At 47.9% G+C, this 20,073-nt stretch overlaps 1 protein-coding gene across 1 annotated transcript; it reads left to right on the top strand.

Annotated features, from left to right (window-relative positions):
- Nucleotides 1–6,275: 6,275 nt before the first annotated feature.
- CENPM (centromere protein M) lies at nucleotides 6,276–12,533 on the top strand. Its single transcript, XM_068191426.1, has 6 exons — nucleotides 6,276–6,408; nucleotides 6,602–6,681; nucleotides 9,189–9,287; nucleotides 10,334–10,413; nucleotides 11,403–11,494; nucleotides 12,243–12,533. The coding sequence occupies exons 1-6, from the start codon at nucleotides 6,352–6,354 to the stop codon at nucleotides 12,366–12,368; spliced, it is 534 nt and encodes a 177-aa protein (XP_068047527.1). The 5' UTR covers nucleotides 6,276–6,351; the 3' UTR covers nucleotides 12,369–12,533.
- The last annotated feature ends 7,540 nt before the right edge of the window (nucleotides 12,534–20,073 follow it).

The raw sequence follows: 20,073 nt of genomic DNA, 5'->3' as shown, positions 1-20,073 counted from the left end.
GTCATTGATGTGGCTGACAAGAGATGTTTTGTTAAAACATTTTCAGCTTTACAGCAGCACAAACATGGGAACATGCAAACTGGTTTGATTTTTGATATTGAGGTTGTTTTGTTGTTTGGTTTGGGTGTGGTTTTTTTTTTTGTGTTTTTTTTTTTTTTTTTTTTTTAACAAAGGGAAATTTTCACCATGACCCAGAAATTGTTTAACACAAAAGAGTTTTAGCAAAATCAAACTGGCTCCAGCCCGAAAAACTGCCTGCTCTCCTGCCTGTGCTGTCCAGCTCCACCCACTTAGTTTTTGACACTTACAGCCCTGCAGATGTGCCACAGTGGGTTATTGTAAAGGTTTCCAGATTAATAGTATCCACTGAAATGTATGAGGCCTGAATTTGTGTCTGCTACACTCCAGGAGCTGTGAGATTTGAGGTCTTAATTCCCAGTAGGTTGTATTTCAGGCACAAAGGAGTTCATCCTCTCTCCAAGCCAAGCTGTGGATGGTGACAGAGCCCATGCACGCCTGCCATCTCAAAGGGTAATGCATGGAAAGGGTCTGTCACCTGGTCTGTGCCAGGGTTTCATCCACCAGTGCAGAGATGAGGCTGTGATGGAGCCGTGGGACCTGACTGGTATGCGCTGTGATTTCCTCTTCATCCTCTTTTGGTCTTCCTCAGCCTCACTTCTTCTTGATGTAACTTCATAACAGCTTAGAAGCACTGAGTATAGGCTTTGCAAGCCCTCTGTACCTAGCAGGATATCTGCATGGAGGATGAGATCCATTAAGTTTAGACAACTGCTTCTTGGTTTGTCCCAGTAAGGTGGGCACTCCGGATGATTGCCAGAGTGGAGCCTGCAATTGTGCCTTAATTTTAACCTCAGTGAAATTTGGACAGGACACCTTGACCATCAGCACAGTTACTGCTTCACTAATCCCACTGCAGGGCTTGCTTCACAAGCCCCACAGCTTTGACCATACTGGTAGAGAAACCTGTGCTTTGGAGAAAAAGATTTTTAAAAATAACTTTGGAAGGATATTTTTAATGCATCCTCATAGCAAACCTTTAGGGAGGCAAAGACAGTCCATTTGAGAGGGCAAAAGGAAAACCGCTTTCCAGGTGTGCAAAGAAAATGAGAGGGAGGTCAGTGGTTGCTGGCACAATGTAGGAGACTATTCATTTATCCAAGTGACTGGTCAGAGGTGAAGCTGCAGGCACTCAGGAGAGCCTGCCAGGCCAGGTATATTCATGCCACAACGTGTAAGCTCCTCCCATTTTCCCTAGCCAACTGTTCCAACTCTCAGTTCTAGGTCACCTCAGGGGCACATAAGAGCCAGTGTGTATTTGCCAGTCTTCAACTTATTCCCAGATTTAAGCTTGGGCTTAATGCCAGTGTGCTGCTCGTGCAGCCAAAAGCCCAGAACAGCGAGGGTTTTGACTCACGAGGTCGTTTTTTCCTCTGGCTCACTTTCCTGCCATTCAAACACTGGGAGGACGTGACAAGGAATGGTGATCACATCTTTCTGCAGCCACCACCACAGCAGTGGGCAAGGTCACGATGTGGCAGCCTCTCTTGCTTCAAACAGGAATTCCCCCCACATGAGTCTGAAGCACCCTTGGACACAGCAAGAAAAAAAACCATGGGGCTTTGTGCTGCTGGAGCTGGGACACGCTTGAAGACCCTGTGCCTCTGACACATCTGCTTGCTGCCTGTGACCGGGCTCTCAGGTGCTGTCACATCCTTTGGTTTCCAACAAGAGCTAAAGCCGCGAGACAGCTCCAGGCATTGATGTGCCAGTGCAGCTCAGTCTGCATGGAAACACGTTCAGCTGCAGTTCAGCTTCCACCTCAGATGAGGCTGCTGTGTGCCACTCAGGTCTTCCAGGCATAAGCTTGTGCATATCATTCTGCCTGGCGCCTTGGGGCCTTCCAGCCCCCTTCACCTGGCTTGGAGGAAGCCTCTGAATGTCTGTGCACAGACTGAGCCCCTCAAAGCCATTCATCCCAGGACACCTGCCTATCACCAAACCTCTGACTCCCTCCGTATCTCTGGGCAACCACAAATTCACCTGCATGATGAAGGCGAACATGGGGTCAGGTTGGATGTTAGGGCCACCCAGCCAGAGCAGAAATCATGAAACCCTTCTCAAAGACAAAAGGCTTGGCTGGAAAAAAAGGAGATGGTCAGGCAACCTCAGGCACATACTTCCTGCTTGTAGCATGTCCATAAATCACAGCATAAACCATGTACTGAGCTCAGCTTAATCCCAGGCCTGGTTAAGTGTTATTCCAGTCTTTCTTAACAAGTTTTTTCACTGTTCTTCAGTGTCCTTTATCCTTTTATCAGCATCTTCTGAGATGACCAGACCCAGGTCAAGCCTGTCTTTAAAGCAACACCAATCTCCCAATATTACTCTCCCGATGTAGGTAGAAGCATGGGAGATGATGGAGTTTATCAAACTTGCCTTCCTCAACATCTGCACTAGAGGACAAAACTTCAGCAAGGGTCACAGAAATGCTTCCCTGCTCAGCTGCTGGAGGTGAGGGAGCTGCTGCAGGATGCAGAAGGCATATGGGATGCATGGGCAGGGCATCAGCTGGGGATAGTCTGGTGGGAAAGCAGACTAACCCACCTCCTGGGTGCTACTGCATCTTCAAAAAAGAAAACCCATTAGAGAAGCTTTGCCGAGTTGATCAAAAACTATGGAAATTTGTATAGTGAGTTAAATTAAAGAGCAGAATAAAAAAAAACTGATTTACTTTGGGTCTAAAAATAGCTGTGAAGAGCCTTTGCCAGAGGAAGCAGATGTTGCCAGCAACATATGTGAAAATGTCATTAATTTCTCTAATAATCTGCACTTGCTGCAAATGATATAATTTTTGTCTATTAGTGAGAGAACAAGTACAATCAAATACACATGAGCTCTATTTCACAGGCTTCCCGGGAGGGATGGCGAGAAGCCAGCCTGGAGCCAGTAATGCATGAGTAGGTGACATCTCATAGAACTCATACTGAATGGGGCTGTCAGGACCTGGGAGCCATTGCTGAGACAACTGGGACCACACTGGGGTCAGTGCTCCTCTCTAGACCATCTCCAAAGCCTGTCTCCTTTGCTCGTCTTGCTGCTTAGAGAGAATCAAGGGAGAAATCAGAGAGAAAATACCTTGAGATGCAGCCACTGGATGAATCATACAGCAAATTGGCCATGGATACATGAGGACGAGGTGTGCTTTTTAACATTTTTTGTACTGGCTGGTGCAGTCCTACTGCAGGAGCTGCTGCCCCATTCCAAGGGAGCACTCATGATGGCCAGGCCAAGTCTTGCTGATGTCAACTCTGTTTTTTTGGCAGCATCGGAACATCTTCACATTGACTGCAATACGCTTCTACCCATTCGTGGAATGGTTTGTGCTACCAGAGCAATGTACAATGGCCCACAGAGTAAAATCAGGAGCTCTCTCCTTTCTTATCATGCCCTGCTCTTGTCCCTTCTGCTTATATGCTGGGCCAGTGTACTGACACCCATCTCACCTCTCCTGCACCACTCAGAAGCAGAGATCAACTCATTACTCCCCACTTTGCAAACTGGAACTGGGGCAGCAAGAGGTCAAACAACCTGACATGGTCATACAAGGATATGTAAAATACACCCTGACTTCCAACACCAACCACATCTCATCTCTCTCCCCTCCTCTCCTTGCCAACCTACAGATCTAGGCAAGAGCTGCAGGCACATTGCCAACCTGAGTCTCCACTTCCTTACAATGTCCTCTACCATGAAAAATAATTTTCTAACTGTGGGATGAGTGGTAGCTCATATGGATCCGCTGAATGTCAACAGACACCAGCATGGTGAGAAGATGGAAGCCTGCAGCAGCACGGCACAGCAAGCATGTCCCTGACCAGACACTAAAGCCACCCAGGTCAGTGGGGCCAGAGAGCAGGCAACAGGAGGACAAACACCTTTTAGGTGGGTGCCAGAGCTTTAAACATCTTTCCACACCTTCAGCAGCCCAAAAGGAACATTGTTCTATTTGCTCCCTGCATCCCCCCAGATGAGCCGGCTCTTGTTACTTATTGCATCTGCTTGTCTTCCATCTTAGGACATGTCTGCCCTGAATTCATCCTCCCTTCCCCCCACCAAACTCAAAAACAGACAGAAATATCTTGTAATCTCTTCTGCTTCACCTGTAATTTGTCTCATGCTAGCAATGAGGAAAACCGTCTGCCTTTGTCAAGATCAAAAACGCCACAGTGGCCATGTGATGTCAGCTTGCGTTAACCCTGTCTCTCTCCCCTTTGCCTCCCCTCTCCAGATTGTTGCAGAGAGGCAGATGTGTCTTCGTTCTCCTGCAGCCTTCTTTCTCCCCTGGCACATCTCCTGCCATGTGGAGGTAGCCTGGTTGAAAGGGCAGGGAGAGCAAGCACCACCAGGCAGCAGATTGGGCTCTGGACCACCTTCCACACTAAGGTGGAGCCAAACTCAGGGTTGAGGCAAAGATCAGGAGATGCAGCAATGTGGACCACAGGCCACTGAGGTCCACTGGACCCCTGAGGTTTTACGTAACTGCACGTCATCCTCCTGCACTGACCTCAGGATGAGAAAAACTGAGCCTGTCTCTGTTACTGCAGTGCTTCTGCCCATGCCCCTTCCTGCCTGTATCATGAGCAAGGGAGCACTGGGCTGGGGAGAGGCTGACCAGACTGGGGGGTGAGGGGGGCAGCATGGAGGTCGAGCCTGCTGGAGCTGCCACAAAACCTCACACAGAATAATTGAGTGTGCAAAGCCAGTTGCTACTGCCACACAGTGTTAGGGTAATTCCCTTCCCTAGCTATGTTATCAAGCAGTCTTTACAGTATGGAAGTGTATTAACTGTGTTAACATTTTTCCCTCGTACTTGGTACTGGTGAGATCACAACTCAAATCCTGTATTCAGTTTTGAGGCCCTCACTACAAGAAAGACATTGGGGTGCTGGAGCATGTCCATAGAAGGGCAGAGAAGGAGCTGATGAAATGTCCAGAGTGCAAGTGTTATGAGGAGCAGCTGAGGGAGCTGGGGTTGTTTAGCCTGGAAAAAACAAGGCTCAGGGGAGGCCTTATCGCTCTCTACAGCTCCCCGAAGGGAGGCTGTAGCCAGGTGGGGGTTAGTCTCTATTCCCAAGTAACAAGCAGGAAGAGGAAACAGTCTCAAGTTGCTCCGAGGGTGGTTTCCACCAGATATTAGGAAACATTGCTGCACTGAAAGGGTGGTCAGGAAGTGGAACAGGCTGGCCAAGCATGTGTTGGAGTTACCATCCCTGAAGTGTTTGAAAAGGTGTGGCAAGTGGGGACATGGCTGTTTTGAACATGGCAGTGTTGGGTTAATGGTTGGACTTGATGATTTTAGAAGTCTTCTCAATCGAACGAGTCTATGATTCCCTGTATTAGTTCACATTATAAATTGCAATGTAAGGAGACAGTGGAATTTTACTGAAGCCTGTGCTGTTGTTGGCTTGAGTAAACAAATGGGCAACAGCTCACGGCAAGGGTCAGGGAGCAGCACAGCCCTGGAGAAAGGGCCCTGCTTGTCAGAAGCTAAAGGTCGTTCATGATCCCCCTGCACAGCCAAGGCAAGGCCAGTATCCTCCTCTCAGCAACCCTCCAGTATTGCCTGTGGGTGCCTCAGGCCGAACTGATCCCTGGGCTATCTGGATGCCACAGGAATAGTGTTGCTTTGCAGGGTTGTATGGTGATCGGCTGTCCTTGGTGATCTGTCACGCAGTGTGGTACCTGAGTGCTCAGAGGGGTCCCATGCTGTACCCCTGCATCACTGCAGTCCGCAACTCCCTCCTGAGGGAAAGTGCAGGGGCAGGCACTGGTCGCTCTGGCAACCAGCAAAAAGACCCAGAACAATGGCCCGAAGCAGAATCAGGGGAGATTTAGGTTGGATATTAGAAAAAGTTTCTTCACCCAGATGATGGTCAGGCACGGCAACAGGCGCCCCAGGGACGTGGTGACAGCACCAAGCCTGACAGAGTTCAAGAAGCGTTTGGACGACGCTGCCAGGCGCATGGTGTGACCCCTGGGGCTCCTGGGGCCCGTGCTGTGACCCCTGGGGCTCCTGGGGCCCGTGCTGTGACTCCAGTGCAGGTCCAGGAGCTGGACGCGACGATCCCAGCGTCCCTGCCGAGCCGGGCTAGCCCGTGAGGCGATGGCCGCCAGCCCCGCAGCGCCCCCTGCCGCCCGCCGCTAACGGCGCCCGAGCCGCCAGCCCCGCCCCGCCCCGCCCCGGCCGCGCCGTGACGTCAGCGCAAGGCGGAACGCGACTGCGTTTGAATTCCGGCGGGCGGCGGGCGGCTGGCGCCGTCTCCCGCGGAGATGTCGGTGCTGCGGCCCTTCGACAAACTCCCGACGCTCAACGCCGGCGTCCTCCTGGTAGGCCCGGCGGTGGCGCCGCTCCGCGGCCGGCCCCGCCGTCCCCTTCTCCGCCCCTGTCCCCGGCGCGGCCCCGCTCCGCTCCGCTGCGGGCGCCCGCCTGTCCCGTGCCCTCCGCCGCTGTCCGGGGCCGCTGTGCAAACGTGCGGCCGGGCGCGCGCCGTGCTGACCGCGCTGTCGCCTCTGCCCGCAGCTCGTGGGCTCGGACGAGGCGCTGCAGCAGAAGCTGGCGGAGGCGATCCTGCAGGAGAAGAGGGACTTCAGCATCAACATGTGAGTGGGGGGCGGCCCCGGGCCCGGACGGGGCCCGCTGCCAGCCGGTCCAAGAGGCGCAAACCAGCGGCTGGGACGCGAATTCGCGGAAAGCTTCCGCTTCAGATTCCTGATGCACTGAAATTGGTTAAAAGCGCAGGTTCCGCCCCCGTGGCAGGAGTCGCAGCTGTAGAGCACGCGGTTCGGAGCGAGACTTCGCTCTTGCGAACGCTAGAGAGCACCACTGCCCAGATGTGACCGCATCTGCAGCGGGGGAACCCCTCTGTCCTCAGGGCAGGCAGTTTGGGCATGCTTGGAAACGGAAAGGGGGGGAAGCATTTCCCACGTTCGTGTTCACAATGCACGTACCCTTGCCTTTTGCATATTGCACAGATGTTTGATTACTAAATTGGAAAGGTGTGAGAGCAACACATTTTTTCCCCCGCCTGAGAGACAGAAATTAAACATTCTGGGACAAAATGGGGCAGGTACAATGCTTCAAGTACTTGCAGGAGAGCAAGTGTTTCTTAAAGATGTCCATTGCTTTGGAGGCTCTCTGTAGCTGTTTTCTGGTTTGTATGCACACGTGCTTTTCCTCCTCGAGATGCACTCGGGATTTCAGCTTTAGCCATGTGACATGTCCTGTCTTAAGAGCTTGATTAACCAACTTTTTACAATAAAATGTCCTTGACAGCTCTTTTGCCAAGACCAAATGAGTTTAGTCAGCTCTTCAGAAGGTGTTTGTGTTATTTCTCTGCTGTAATCCATGGCTATGCAGTAAAAGCAACCCAAGCTAATGTTCTGCTGGCTAATTAGAGTGACTGTAGTGCTCTGATTGTGGCATCTTGGATATCTGTGCTAATAGTAAATGAATTACCCCATTTTCTATGTGAAACCTGCAGCCTCTGCTGAGCTGTGGCATGCCATAACTAGATGGCTGCTGGTAGTACAGCTGGGTAACTGCCCAAAGGCACAGAATTGTGTGCTCATGCTACACAGTAAGATACATCCCTGTGTACACATTGCTAGGAAAGCAAAGCCAGTGGGGTTCTTTCCCCCACTGTGTTACTCTGGGATTGTACACATTACAAACAAATCTGATATCTAATCTGGCAGGTCTACCTGTCCGGAACAGCTCTTGGGCGAAGAGTTACAGGGCTTGGGTTTTTTGTGTCTCTTATTGCTGGCACTGCATATCTAGAGACTGTTGTCATCATCTAGTCCTGTTGGTTTAAATATAACAGAATTCCAAACAATGCAGTGCTTTTCTGGGTCCCTTTTCTTTCCCCCAAGGTGATCTGATACTTTCATCAAAGAGTCTCCCTAAATTTCACCTTAAACTAATAAGCTGCTTTTTGTTTCTATTAATAAGCAGTGTGTCTTTCAAGCTCACTTTGCTCATCTCTTGTGTTCGTTTCAGAATGTTTTTGTTAAATCGTATCTTCCATAAACAGAAGAAACAAGATACCTTTATTTGGAGACTAGCAAACAAAACTACAAACTACATAGGATTAAAAGAAGGGAATGTGTGCCATGGTCTGTGGCTGCTGCAGAAAACTGTTAAGTCCTTGAGACTGAAATACTAGAAGTAATATTCCCCCAAGAAGACCAGAATCAATGTTTCTTCCTTGGCTTCCAGAAAGGAACTGGATTGTGAGAGTGACTGAATGTTTGGGATGTTTGTTTGCCCAGTTTAAATTAAGGTGATCTTCCAAAAATGCGGTACTGATAATGTTCTTCCCCATGGAAGATCCAGTTATGTACTGCTGAAACCTTTTAGAGTTGAATTTTTTGTTGGTACACTTGTTTGGGTTTTGTTGTTGTTAGTTGTTTGTGGTTGTTTGGCTTTTTTAGTGGGCAGAGATGCAAAAATCCCCACCCTGTATTTCTTCCAACAGCTCTAATTAGCAGTGGTACCATGTTGAAGGATGCCTAAGCTAACCTGGTAGCTTCTGACATAGTAAAAGGGTTAAAATGGAGGGTAATGATATAATAGAGGCTCTTTTTGAGTTATAACTTCATCTGTAAAGCTGTTCTAGGGACAAATTTGTGGTTTCAGGTTGTTCTGTACCTGGAAAGGTCACCTGTCCTGTGTGAGCATATGAGCAGTATCTCTGGAATGTGACAGAAATGCAGTGATGAAACTTTACAGCAAAATATTCCTGTTAAGAATTGGAGTTCGCTTTGTTAGAAAGGACTCTTTGTAACAATTAAATGAAATGACTTGCCATAGAGATCTGCACAGAGAAAATGTTTCTGTGAGACTTGTTATGCTCTAATAAGCGTCGCATTATAACCAGCCTTGTCTAGCAATTACCATTGTGCCTGTCAGCAACTATGAGTGGGCCTGAGATATGAGAGTACCACTTAAACAATCACAGTGCCTCTTCAATGCCCACGTATTTAGTAATTAGCAGGCTTCCTGGTAAGTTGCTACAGGGTGAGCTGCAGTGGTTGGGTGATTATGGGTAAGTGGGTACTGTCTTGCCAAGCTAGTTGGTTAAACTGGCAAATTTGTTATCTTTCAGTCACCTTGCTGCATCCCTCCCCTTACCCTCAGAGAGGGATCATCTTCGACCCAGGATAGATCTGATTGTGTTTATGATTGACATCAAGAGCAAGTACAGGTAAGAGAAGGGAAAAAAGATGAGAGGGGGGACTAATATTCTTTCTTGTTTTGATGGCTAAATCTGTATTTTTACTATATTGGAATTGCTGAATAGTGGATTTCAATCCCAAGACTTGCTGTGGTGGAAGAACTCAGTAATATATATACAGTGGCTTTCTGGCCTCCTGCAGTGGATTAGGACTGAGTTGCTCTGTCCAATAACATGCCTGTTGTGCACTAAGTTGCCATAGCAGAGAAGGCAGAATTTATTTCTGGATCTGGATATGTGACAAAACGAACTGAGCTTTGGAAAGAGGCTGTCTATAGAATTGCATGGAAGTGCTGGTGGTGCTGTGAAGTTTTATAACATGCAGAAGTCTGATGTGTGCTGGGCCGTGCTGCCCAATAACCAGCAAGTGGCTGTGTCTGTGTCCACAGTTCACTGATACTCCTGGTCAAGCACTATAGATCAGCACTACAGATATCTCTAGGCAAAAGAGAAAGGGCTGCAGGGATTGATCCCTTTTCTATCATCTTATGCTCTACATCTTTGTAGAAATTATACTTGTTTCCCCAGGCCACAAGTAAAGACTTGCTAAGGCACAGAAATCAGCATTTTATTGCTTACTTAACTTGTGACTGATGATCCTGGGCTCTCATTTACCAAAAATGACAGGCCCAGCTGCGTACTTACAGCACAGATGGTGCTGCAGAAATGTGTGGGCAAGCGCTTCCTGAAAGAGCCAAAGTGGTGCTGAAGTTTCATTGGATATTAATGAATTCAGATGCTTAGTGTCTGTAAATCATGGAGGACACTGTTCAAACTAACTAACTGTTGAGTCTTGAGTAGAAAGGATATGTTATGGGTTATTAAACAGCTGTGGGTATTACAGAGGTCTCTGATGTCATGCTTTTAGCATAAAGCAGAACTTTGCAAGCTCACAAATCAGCAGATGTTAACATCATTGTTTCTCTAATTGTGCTTCTGAAAATTATTCCTGTTTTCCTTATGCTGCACTGGTTTAACCTCCCTGTCCAACTGGATTGTCTGTACTTTTCTGACAGCTTGAAGAATGTCGAAACTTCCCTAGCTTATGTGGATGCCAGCTTCTTCTTGGGGAAAGTGTGCTTTCTTGTCACTGGGGGTACGTATGGCACCTCTTCCTCCTCTTCAAGCAGCACAACTCACTGTTGGTTTTCTTAAAACAGGGCACTGACTTAACTTGAAACAAACTAAAGGAAATCAGTGGCTTTGTTGCAACTTTGTTTAAATTATTTCTGAACTCCTCTGCCTTTTTTATTATTTTCCTAGATAAAACACTGTTCTCTCATGATCACATGCTCTCTCCTTTTTATTTTTGCCAGTCAGGCCTCTCTTCTCTGTCCCTAATCCCTAAATATGGTTTGTATTATTGATTTGTGTGTGTGTGTGTGTGGCACTCTACTGGTCTATCTGCTCCTGCAGATCTGATTTCATGATAATCTTAATGAGCAGTGAGAAGCATATGATACTGTGGTAATAAAGTGAATCTAAATGGATGAGCTACAAAAATATCAAGTATAGTTTTAATACATACTGCTGTGTACTGTCTGGCCATGTTGTGCCTCTAAACTTTGTCTCCCAGTGCTTTCCTGTGTACCCTCCCTGCTTCAGCTCTGAGGAACTGGAGGGGCCAGACTGTACTGCTCAGTGTTGGAATATAGGTGCTGTGTCCCTAGAGTTTGGGGGTCAGGAGGCTTAATTCTGAAATAGAGGAGTCTTAGCATTGTCTTGTGTTATGGCTCTCTTGACGAAGTGAATTCCTTGGAGATCAGACAACTCTGTGATACCATATGACTCAGGAGAACTTTTGGTAAGTGAGTGGAAGCTGATGGTGTGCTGATCCCTTATGCAGAATGTTAATGTTACATGAAGAGTGATGTGGTACTATTCCTGCTGTTAGTATTATGAGACTTCTGTGCTAATTCTGTTTCCAAAATTGTACAATTTTGTTTGCACTACTCGCTGTTGCCTTACCTTCTATTGTGCTCCAAAAATTAGCTCTGGATTGTTCTGTGGATGTGGAATTTCCTAGAACTTTTCTTCACTGATTGCTGATTATGAGGCTTGTAATGTGGGAAAATGTCTTTTTAGTTGGCAGGATGAATGCTTGCAGCATTGAGATGAATGCTGTCTGTAAATTAGGAGAAGCCTACTGCAGTCCTATGCTATTCTGTGAGCTGGAGGTAAGGTGCTTTTTTGACATCTCAAGGGATTTCTGAATTCCACTGCTCTGTGATTGTTAGAAACATCATTATATTAGCAATAAATACATGTAACAATAAATACATATGCTGTTGGCCTTCATAAGTGTCAGAGACAAGACTGTCTACAAGAACAGTAGAGGTACAGGAGTCTGGCTGTCCTTGAAATGAGTCTTCTAGTAATCTGGTCCTTCCTGTGCTACTTCAAAACTTCATGAAGCCAAGCCTAAGCTAACAAAAACCATCTCTGATATGCAAAGCCTTGGTACACGTGTTCCTTGCTGCATTTTCTCTTCCTGGGAACCCCTGAGCTGTTATTTGCTCTGTGACTCCCTTGCCCATGTAATGTTTTGTGTCAGCCAAACTTTGTGGCTTCACTGATGATTTTGCCATCTGATATGCCACTCTTTCCAATTACCTGCTTGGTCTGAAAAGCTGGAGGGAGAGTTTGGCATCCAGCAGCAGCATACTTCACTTTTCTGTGTACTTGTCACTGCATGCTCAGAGACTGCTTCCCTACCAGCAGGTAGAATCTGTGCCTTTGGCAAGCCCTTCAGCACTTCCAGCTGGCAACACTGTACCTTCCATAACATTAGGGAAGTAAATGGGCCTGTTTGGGGTTTTCTATAGCTAGCCACTTGATGCCTGCTCTGGTTCTTTCTTTTATCAAAGCTTGCTGTTGCTTTTCTTCTTTTCTATTGATTAAATAATTTCTCCATTCTGTTTCCAGTTGGAAGGCACTCGAGTTGCTACTGCTCAACGACTTGTGCGAATTTTAGCAATCTGTGCTGGTCACATACCAGGAGTTTCTGCCTTGTCCTTTGTCTCGCTGATGAGAAAGTCTGATGATGATTAGCTTCTCATTGTGATACTTCACACACATTCATCAGGTTTTTTCACATCCGGCATTCAAGCTGCTGCAGTTGAAATCACATTGGGAAGCTTTTTTTTGATTGACTTGTCATGACCACTCATCCAGAACTGTTCCTAGTTGCTTACCTCTCAATAAAAGTTTGATTCCTGTTCAGTGGATAACATATAAGGAGGGAGTTTGAATTGGGGATTCCGATCCATTATTACATCTGAATCCCATTTCATGATCAAGTTTGAGTTTTTTCCTCTTGGCCCGTGGCCAGGAGCTACATGTTTTTCTGAGAGAATATTAGAAGAACAGACTACTGTCTCCAAAGTACCAGAGAAGAGGCAGCAGGCTCCTTCTTTCAGTTGAAATGCAACACCTTAGTCTAACGTGAAACCTTGCTGCCACATTTTGTCTGTCCACCAAGAGAAGAATGGGAAAGGAAGGCTGGCCTAGAGCTTCTAGATAGATTGCACTTGGCAGTTAATGATCCAGCTGTGTGAGCATCTGCCCAGTGAAGGACTCACTATTTTCATGTCTGGTACCTAATAGGGAAGGAGGGGACTAAAGAAGATCATCAATCCAGCACTTTAGCTTTCTTTTAGATCCTTGAAGAAGAAGACTCCACCTGTCAAGCCCAAAGACAGCCCCAGTAGTGCAGCCTCTGGGGCTGACCAGAGATGAAACCCAGCAGCCAGGACCACAGCAGCACACAGAAAACAGGTTGCCTCGGCTGGTTTGGTATATGCTGTGTATAATCCCTTTACTAACAGGTTCTGACCAGCTGTAAGTTGTGCCTTGTGCTTACTGCAAGTCCTAATGTTTGAGAGTTCTAATTTAATAAAATAAGTAATATGTCATAGTTGTATGCTCTTTATTAGTGATGTGGCACGGCCTCTAAAACCTGCAAATGCTTGCCCCAGTTTGCCCTGGCAGGCTGGTCCTTGCTGGCAGCTCTTAACTCCTAGTTAGTTGTTTTGTTGCACTCGTGGCTTCAACCATGTGGTGGTGGCAAAAGCTTTTCAAATACAGCCCTTTCTGTTCAATGAGTTGAGCCACCTGCCAGAATAGTGCTTTTTGAAACGCTGGGATGTTTCTTACCCAGAACTGCATGCCAGGTAGAAATGAAGCCTAGAGAGAATGTGTTAAGCTCCCCTCTGGTTTAATTTATTTAATCCCTAATAGTCTGCTTTAATGTTCCGAGGTGCAGAGCTCTAGCTGTGTGCACTGTTTCGGTTAGCTTGTTTCTGACATCTGTCTGTGAGCAGGAAAAGCAGAAAGCAGCACTGCAGGCTTAATCAGCTGTGAGTGTTGGCAGTCCTTGCAAAGACAGCTCAGCAAGGCACAAAGCCTGTATCCTTGCTCAGAGGACACACAAATCCCAGCTCCAGTTGTATTGTTGCTGATGGGGGAGGGCTAGGGTGTTTGTCAGCTGAAACAAAAGGAGCTAAACCATTCAGCTGTGTTATGATGCCCCAAAGGGCTGGACTCTGGCTAAAACCCAAAGGAGAAAGACATGTGCAAACTGTCGTGGCTGTGTAAGGAGGATTGGAAGTTTAATGGGCATGCCCTACTTTCGGCTAGCTTTGCCATCCTGAAGGTACTAACCAGGACTTGGCCACCAGAGAGGGGAAAATCATGCTGAGAAACAAGTTTCTGTGTTGGTTATGCTGTCTCAGCCCCGCTCTTGCTTTGAATCCCTCATAATAAAGGAGACCATGGCTTAGAATAGGCTGGTTTCGATTTGCTCTCGATGTGCAGGTGCAGTCTGTGGGAGGAAAGGAAGTGGCATAAAATGAGCCACTCTTGTGTCCTCTGCAACTCCTATAAGGAAAGGAGACTTTTCCTTTCCTAGGTTGCTCTCCAGTTCACTCTAATAACCCATAGACTCAGGTTAAATCCCTTTGGCCCCAAGAGTAATTTCAGAGTGCTTTTTTAACTAGTGAAAATGAAACTTCTTTTTGGTCCACCCAGAATGCTTTGGAGTAACCCACATGTGCTACTGTCCACTCCTGCACCTTCAAGCAGGGGTTTTTTTCCACTGTTGTGTTTCAGATGTGGTATTTCTTTCCTTCTACTACTTTCAAAGAAGAAAGATGCTGTTTTTACTTCCTACAGGTGGCTGAATCTCAGCTGGTACATAATAAAATCTAGTTCCTTAAGAGCAGCATCTTCCTTCACCTTGGGGCAAATATTTTTCTTACTCTTGGGGAAAAAGTATTTACTAGAACTGGCAGGGGAAGCGGAGCGTATCTAAGAATATGACACTGTGTCTCAGGTCCATCATGTTTTACAACCCAAAGTAGTTGGGACACATCTAAAGCTACATCTTCAACTATGTAAATACCTCTAGGAGCTGTCAGCTATTAGTTTAGACAGGCCATAACACTGCCCTTACTACCAGAGGAGACAAGGCAGCTGAGGATATCTTTCATCTGGGTGGAGTAGCCAGGGCTAATGTTTGATAAAGGTCTTGTGAAAGTAGCACTTAGACTGTGATCAGAGGCATGGAAGGCCTGAAGCTGAATTAAGGCTAGTTACTCAGGGTCTGTTGTGTTCAAACCTCGTGAAAGAGCTTGCCAAGCTGACTGAAATCTAAACTAACAGAAACAGTTTGAAGTTACTTGCTTTCTCTTCTCTCTTGCTTCAGTTCCCTATCCCTGTGGAGATTTTCAAAGAGGAATCCCCCTCTCTGTGGTGAAAGTACCTGTGAGCGTCTCTGGTTTGACTGTTTCAGTTTGTGGATGTGTTTCTGTTTGTCAGTTATGTCAGCAAAATTAGAATAAAAGCAGTTTAATTAGTATAGAAGAGCTCATATCAGTTGCACTGGTGTAAGCTCTGGTCTCACAGTGCTTTTTTTTGGGGCTGGAACTAAATGAGGTTGTAATATGGTTTCCTCTGCTATGGCAGGATGACCCACAGGATTTCGTTTTCAATCCAGTCCTTTGAAGAAGATTTTGCCTCCTCAGCCTGCTAGCCAAACAGCTCACAAAGGTGGCCTGTGAGAGATTTCGGCACAAATCAGCTTGCTTGGCATTACCTGGTGGGATTACAGCTCTCTGCTGTGCCAGGTTTTCTAAGACTAACTGCTGCACCAGCAGTTAAATCAGACCAACTTTTAAGCATGATAAAACATTATATGTTCAGTCTATATTAATGGGAGAGAAAGTCTGTGTACTGAAATGGCACCCGTAGTAAAAGATCTCTCTGTTCCTGGAAAAAAGATCAGAGATAAATCCAACCCTGGGGTTGTATCTGTCCCTTCCAAACCTTGAAACTGGTGGTAGAGTTTTAGATTCAAGGCCACCTCTGGTATTTGCTTTGGGGACTGGTTAAAACTGGACGTCTTTGCTTGCCAAGACCTGTAGTTTGAAGGGAGTAGCTGGCTTAGGTCAGCAGTGGTGCCTAGCAGCTGTGGTCAAGCTGCAAGAGCTCCTTGGTTGCTCTCATCATGACCACTGTTCACAGCAGTGGTGGACAAGAAGGGACTCCTGCTCTGCTGCCTTGAGCTGTCTGCCAGAGCTGTGGCAGAGGTCAGTTCTGCTCTGCCGCCAAAAGCAAGGAAGAGGCTTCCTCCTGTGGGGTTTTTAACTTGTCTTGATTTTGCAGGAGCACTGGCTGTTTTCCAGCTGCTCTGTTTCCATTCAGCTGGCCTGGATCCCTGGCAGTCTTCTCTGCACTCTGAGTGTTCTCCACTCCCCACCCTAAGCCCATGTGCAGTGTTGCTGTGGGCTGCTGAACCACTGCCACTTTCCATTCAGTGGCCAGCTGTCCTTCACTGGTGGAGAAAAGTGATTTATATGCAAGAGAAGGCAATAGCTGGTACAGCCCAGAGGCAGGAGCCAAAACCACTGGATTCGTTTCACTTCTGTGGCTGATTTCTTGCATGACCCTGGGCATGCGAGTGAAAATTCACTGTGCCTCACTCGCTCTGCTTCTATAGCAGGATCTGCCTCCACTGGGGGTTTGTAACAAGGGCAAATTGACATTACTTTGGAGTGGCAAATCTGGAATTGAGTGGAAACATTGTGAAAAAACAATTTTTTTCCTCTTTAGCAGAGTTTGACTTTTACCTAAGTTCTGGGGGGAGGGTTAGGTGAGGGCTGCTGGCTGGGCACCTTCTGAGATCAGCTGGTTTTGTGCTACCTAAGTGCCTGACTCCATTGCAGGGAGGCTGCCTGAAACTGGCTGCAATCCTTCTCATAAGGCATTGCGGCATGGTTAGGTTTTGGTGTGAACTGGAACGAAACCACCCTCTGAAATGCTGAAATTCCCTGCACAGTTCAATTATCCTTGAATTGGCCAGTGGGGAAATCAAAGTCTCTGGATCTGTTCCTCGCTGTTAAATATTAATACAGCACGATGATACTAGGCAGCAAGGCGTCCCTTCGGGTCAGCTCTGTGCAGGAGGGGCTGTCTTGGCTGTGAAGAACCGGTGTGCAAGAGAGGTCGGGCACGGGGGACCCTGGAGTGACGTGACTCGCTCAGACTCCTTGGCAGCTGAGTAGCGTGGGCTCCCGGCCCGCGCTGGGCCACGTTTCCTTTGCCACAGGCTCCTTCTGCAAGAGCTGCCACATGCCGCGATGTCGCATCCCTCGTTCCCCCGGAGCTTACCGTGTGCTGGGGCATTCTGAGAGGAGCCAGGAAAGGCAGCGTGCCCGTGTGCCCCGCTGCCTCCTTTGCCGAGGGAAGTCAGCGGTGTGTGAAAGAGAGCCCATGCTTTACATACGTGCAGGCAGCCTCCTCGCCGCCGGCCCAGGTGCAGCTGCGGGCTGGCTACGACAGCCCTGTGGGCTCGGTGTGTCACGGGAAGGAGAACCGAGGTGGGGCAAGGACAAAAACAGCGAGAGAGAACACCTCCCCTTAGGAAACATGGCCCTGGTGTGCAGGGTCTGCTCTAGCCTCTGGATCCCAACACCCTCTTGGTGCTACAACAAGCTGTGCCAGGGCCAGCTGAAGCACTTGTGCTCAGGAATGCTGGAAAAAAATTAAAAAGCCCAGCCAGCATTAAACAAGCTAAGGAGGTTTTTCCCATTTTCTGTCAGTATGGAGTATTGCTTTTATGTCTTCACATGAAAGCTCTCTGGTCCTGCTATGTGCTCACCGTGCAGTGACAAGGTGACAGTGCCATGCTGTGACTGGGCCTGCCTTGCTCCTGCCCTGTGCTCAGACTTGGAACACCTAGGGTGTTTGTTGAGGGCTGGCAGTCCTTGAGGCACTATCGTTGTCTGCACTGGTCAGCTCAAAGCTCTCCTGAACCTCTGTGCTGGCCACTCTCCTAGTTTTGACAGCAGCATTGGCATTGCCCCAGTGTGAATATTCTTTTTTTTTCCCCCCACTGCTGTTTCTTTTTCTTGCTCTTCCAGAGATCACAGACATGAAGCCAGGGCTGCATTTGCCTCAGCTCAGTAACAACCCATGGCTCATGTGGTGGTGGAGTATCTCTCTTTAAAGACAGGTGCTAGAATCAACTAATTAATCCTCATTCCCCTGTGGGACTGAGGGGTGACTCAGTGCCTCGTGCTGTTATGCTGAACAGCAGAGGATCAAAGGCACTGGAGCTGGGGAAGCCCTGGAATAGCACAGTGTCACTCTGTGCCTGCACACCAGGCACCTGTAAAGGCTCAATCTTGCACACTTATCTCCAGGATTTTTTTTAGCTGTGCAAGGGATTGAAAACTCTGCAACCTTAGAGACAAGGCTGGAGCTGCCATCACCTTGCACTGGAGGGGTAGTTTTTACCCCTTTGAGGTTGCCTTTTTACCTTTTCATTACAACCCAACTTGGCCACCCTGAGCAATTCCCCCTCCTGACCTACAGGTCCTTCACTGCACCCATTGTGTATGTGTCTGGGTGAAAGGCAGGGCAGGGAGGCTTAGGTGCTGCTGAAATTGAGCTGCGGTGGTGATGCACGTCCCTCCTGGGCATTGTGAGCCCCAGCATGCTGCATGTGCCAGCATGGCTTGGCAGCCCTGAAGAAACGCAAACAAACCCCTACACCTGGCCTTGGGCTGCCCTGCATCCCTCATGCTGCTGCGTGAGCTGCTCGCAGGGAAGGGAAGGGGAGTTGCTTGCACGCAGATGTTGTGTAATACAGACCTAGCTCAAACACAAGTTTGCAGGCTGGGAAGCGTTTGCCCAGTCTAGGGGGAAGAGGAAGACCCTCTGGGACAAGGGCTGCTGCAGTGCATCTTCTGCTCTGTGTTATAAAGGAGATGAAACATGAAGCATGTACTTTCTTCAAAACCTGGGTCTTACCCAGGTTGCATGTGGAGCATCACCTGTGAGAGTCCCCCTGAGTGTGCATGAGCTATGGTTTGGCTGAGCTCGGCCGCTGTATAGGACTAATACATAGTGATGGTGTCCTATAAATTATAGAGTCGGAATGTTCACCATCTGCTCTGTACTGAAAGCTGAGTGTGATTGAGATCTTCCCCACTTCCCAAAGCTTGACTCTCTTGCTGAACTTGAAATGTGTGTGTATATTTCCTGTAAGTGGTTCTGATTGAATCAGGTAAAGAGGGAATTTTTTAAGCAGGCTGCAATGTTCCCTGCACCCGAAGTGAGAGCTGAAGCAGCGGCCAGCATCCCATTATAAGGCTATGAGTAAAACTGAGCCTGATTTCATGTTAATTAGGTTCTAAAGGGACTGAATCTTGATTGCAGTGGTCATATCAAAGATTTAAAATAGTAATGCAAAAAGCAAAGGAAACCCCACAGTGATTCATATACGAAGGGGAAATAAAGACAGTCATGGAGGAAGAAGGAGTTTGAGGGGGCCTGAATTGCTCTGCTGCCCAAAAGCAGGAGGGGATTTGAATCAGATTATCCTCATTAGATGTCTCTTTAAAGCATCATCAAGCCAGATGAATGGTCTGGGGGAGAGCTTGCAGGCATGGCGGCTGTGATTATCACCAGGGATTTGCAGTCCTAGTTATCTAGCTTAGAGACAAGATTATTAGGGGGTATAAAGCTGTTCCTGCCCTCAGCCTCTAATGTGCATTTTTAGGCTGGTTGATGGGAAACGCTGTGTTGCTGCACAGCCCCTCGGAAGCCTGCCTGCATCCTCTGGTGGTCTAGCCCTCTGCAGGGCTGTGGGTGCAGTGTGGAAGGGAAAGGGACCTGTGTGGCTAGGAGATCTTCCAGGGGGATGGACAGGCAGCCTTCCCTGGGGACTGTGGCAAAGGGCAACACCTCCCGTATAGGTGCTGACACTGTGATAGGAAATGAAGAGGGGATCTTGGGAGGTGGAATTATACCCACCTGCCTTGGCAGAACCGTTCACTTCCCACAGCATCTCCCTTCTTGTGACAGCCTGTGCCAAAGCAACTCATCCTTCCTGCAGCTAGAGCCTTTGAAGCCCCAAAGGCTCAGAAGCTGGTGTGGCTGTTACAGAGGGAATGCCTGTGAGCTGTGAGGAGGGCTCTCCCCTTGAAAGGGAATGAATGGACATTGCCCACAGGTTCCTTGGAGTGCATCCTCAGGGGTGGTGAATACGGCACAGGGCTGCTGGCAGTCACTCTCCACCTCCTCAGCCCTGCAGCTGCAGCAGCTTTTCATCCTCCCCTTTATCTCCTTCCCTACTCTGTGTGTTGCACTCCTGTTTCTTCTCTGGACTTTGATAGGATGGCCAAGGCATTGTGCCCAGATACCAGCCAGGAGAGGAGGTGCACAGGCCAAATCCACCTGTCAGTTCTCTTGT

This window comes from Anomalospiza imberbis, chromosome 5 (assembly GCF_031753505.1).
Source record: "Anomalospiza imberbis isolate Cuckoo-Finch-1a 21T00152 chromosome 5, ASM3175350v1, whole genome shotgun sequence".
Lineage (NCBI taxonomy): Eukaryota > Metazoa > Chordata > Aves > Passeriformes > Viduidae > Anomalospiza > Anomalospiza imberbis.
Note: the sequence above shows the minus strand (reverse complement) of the source record. Positions and strands in the feature narration are given on the sequence as shown.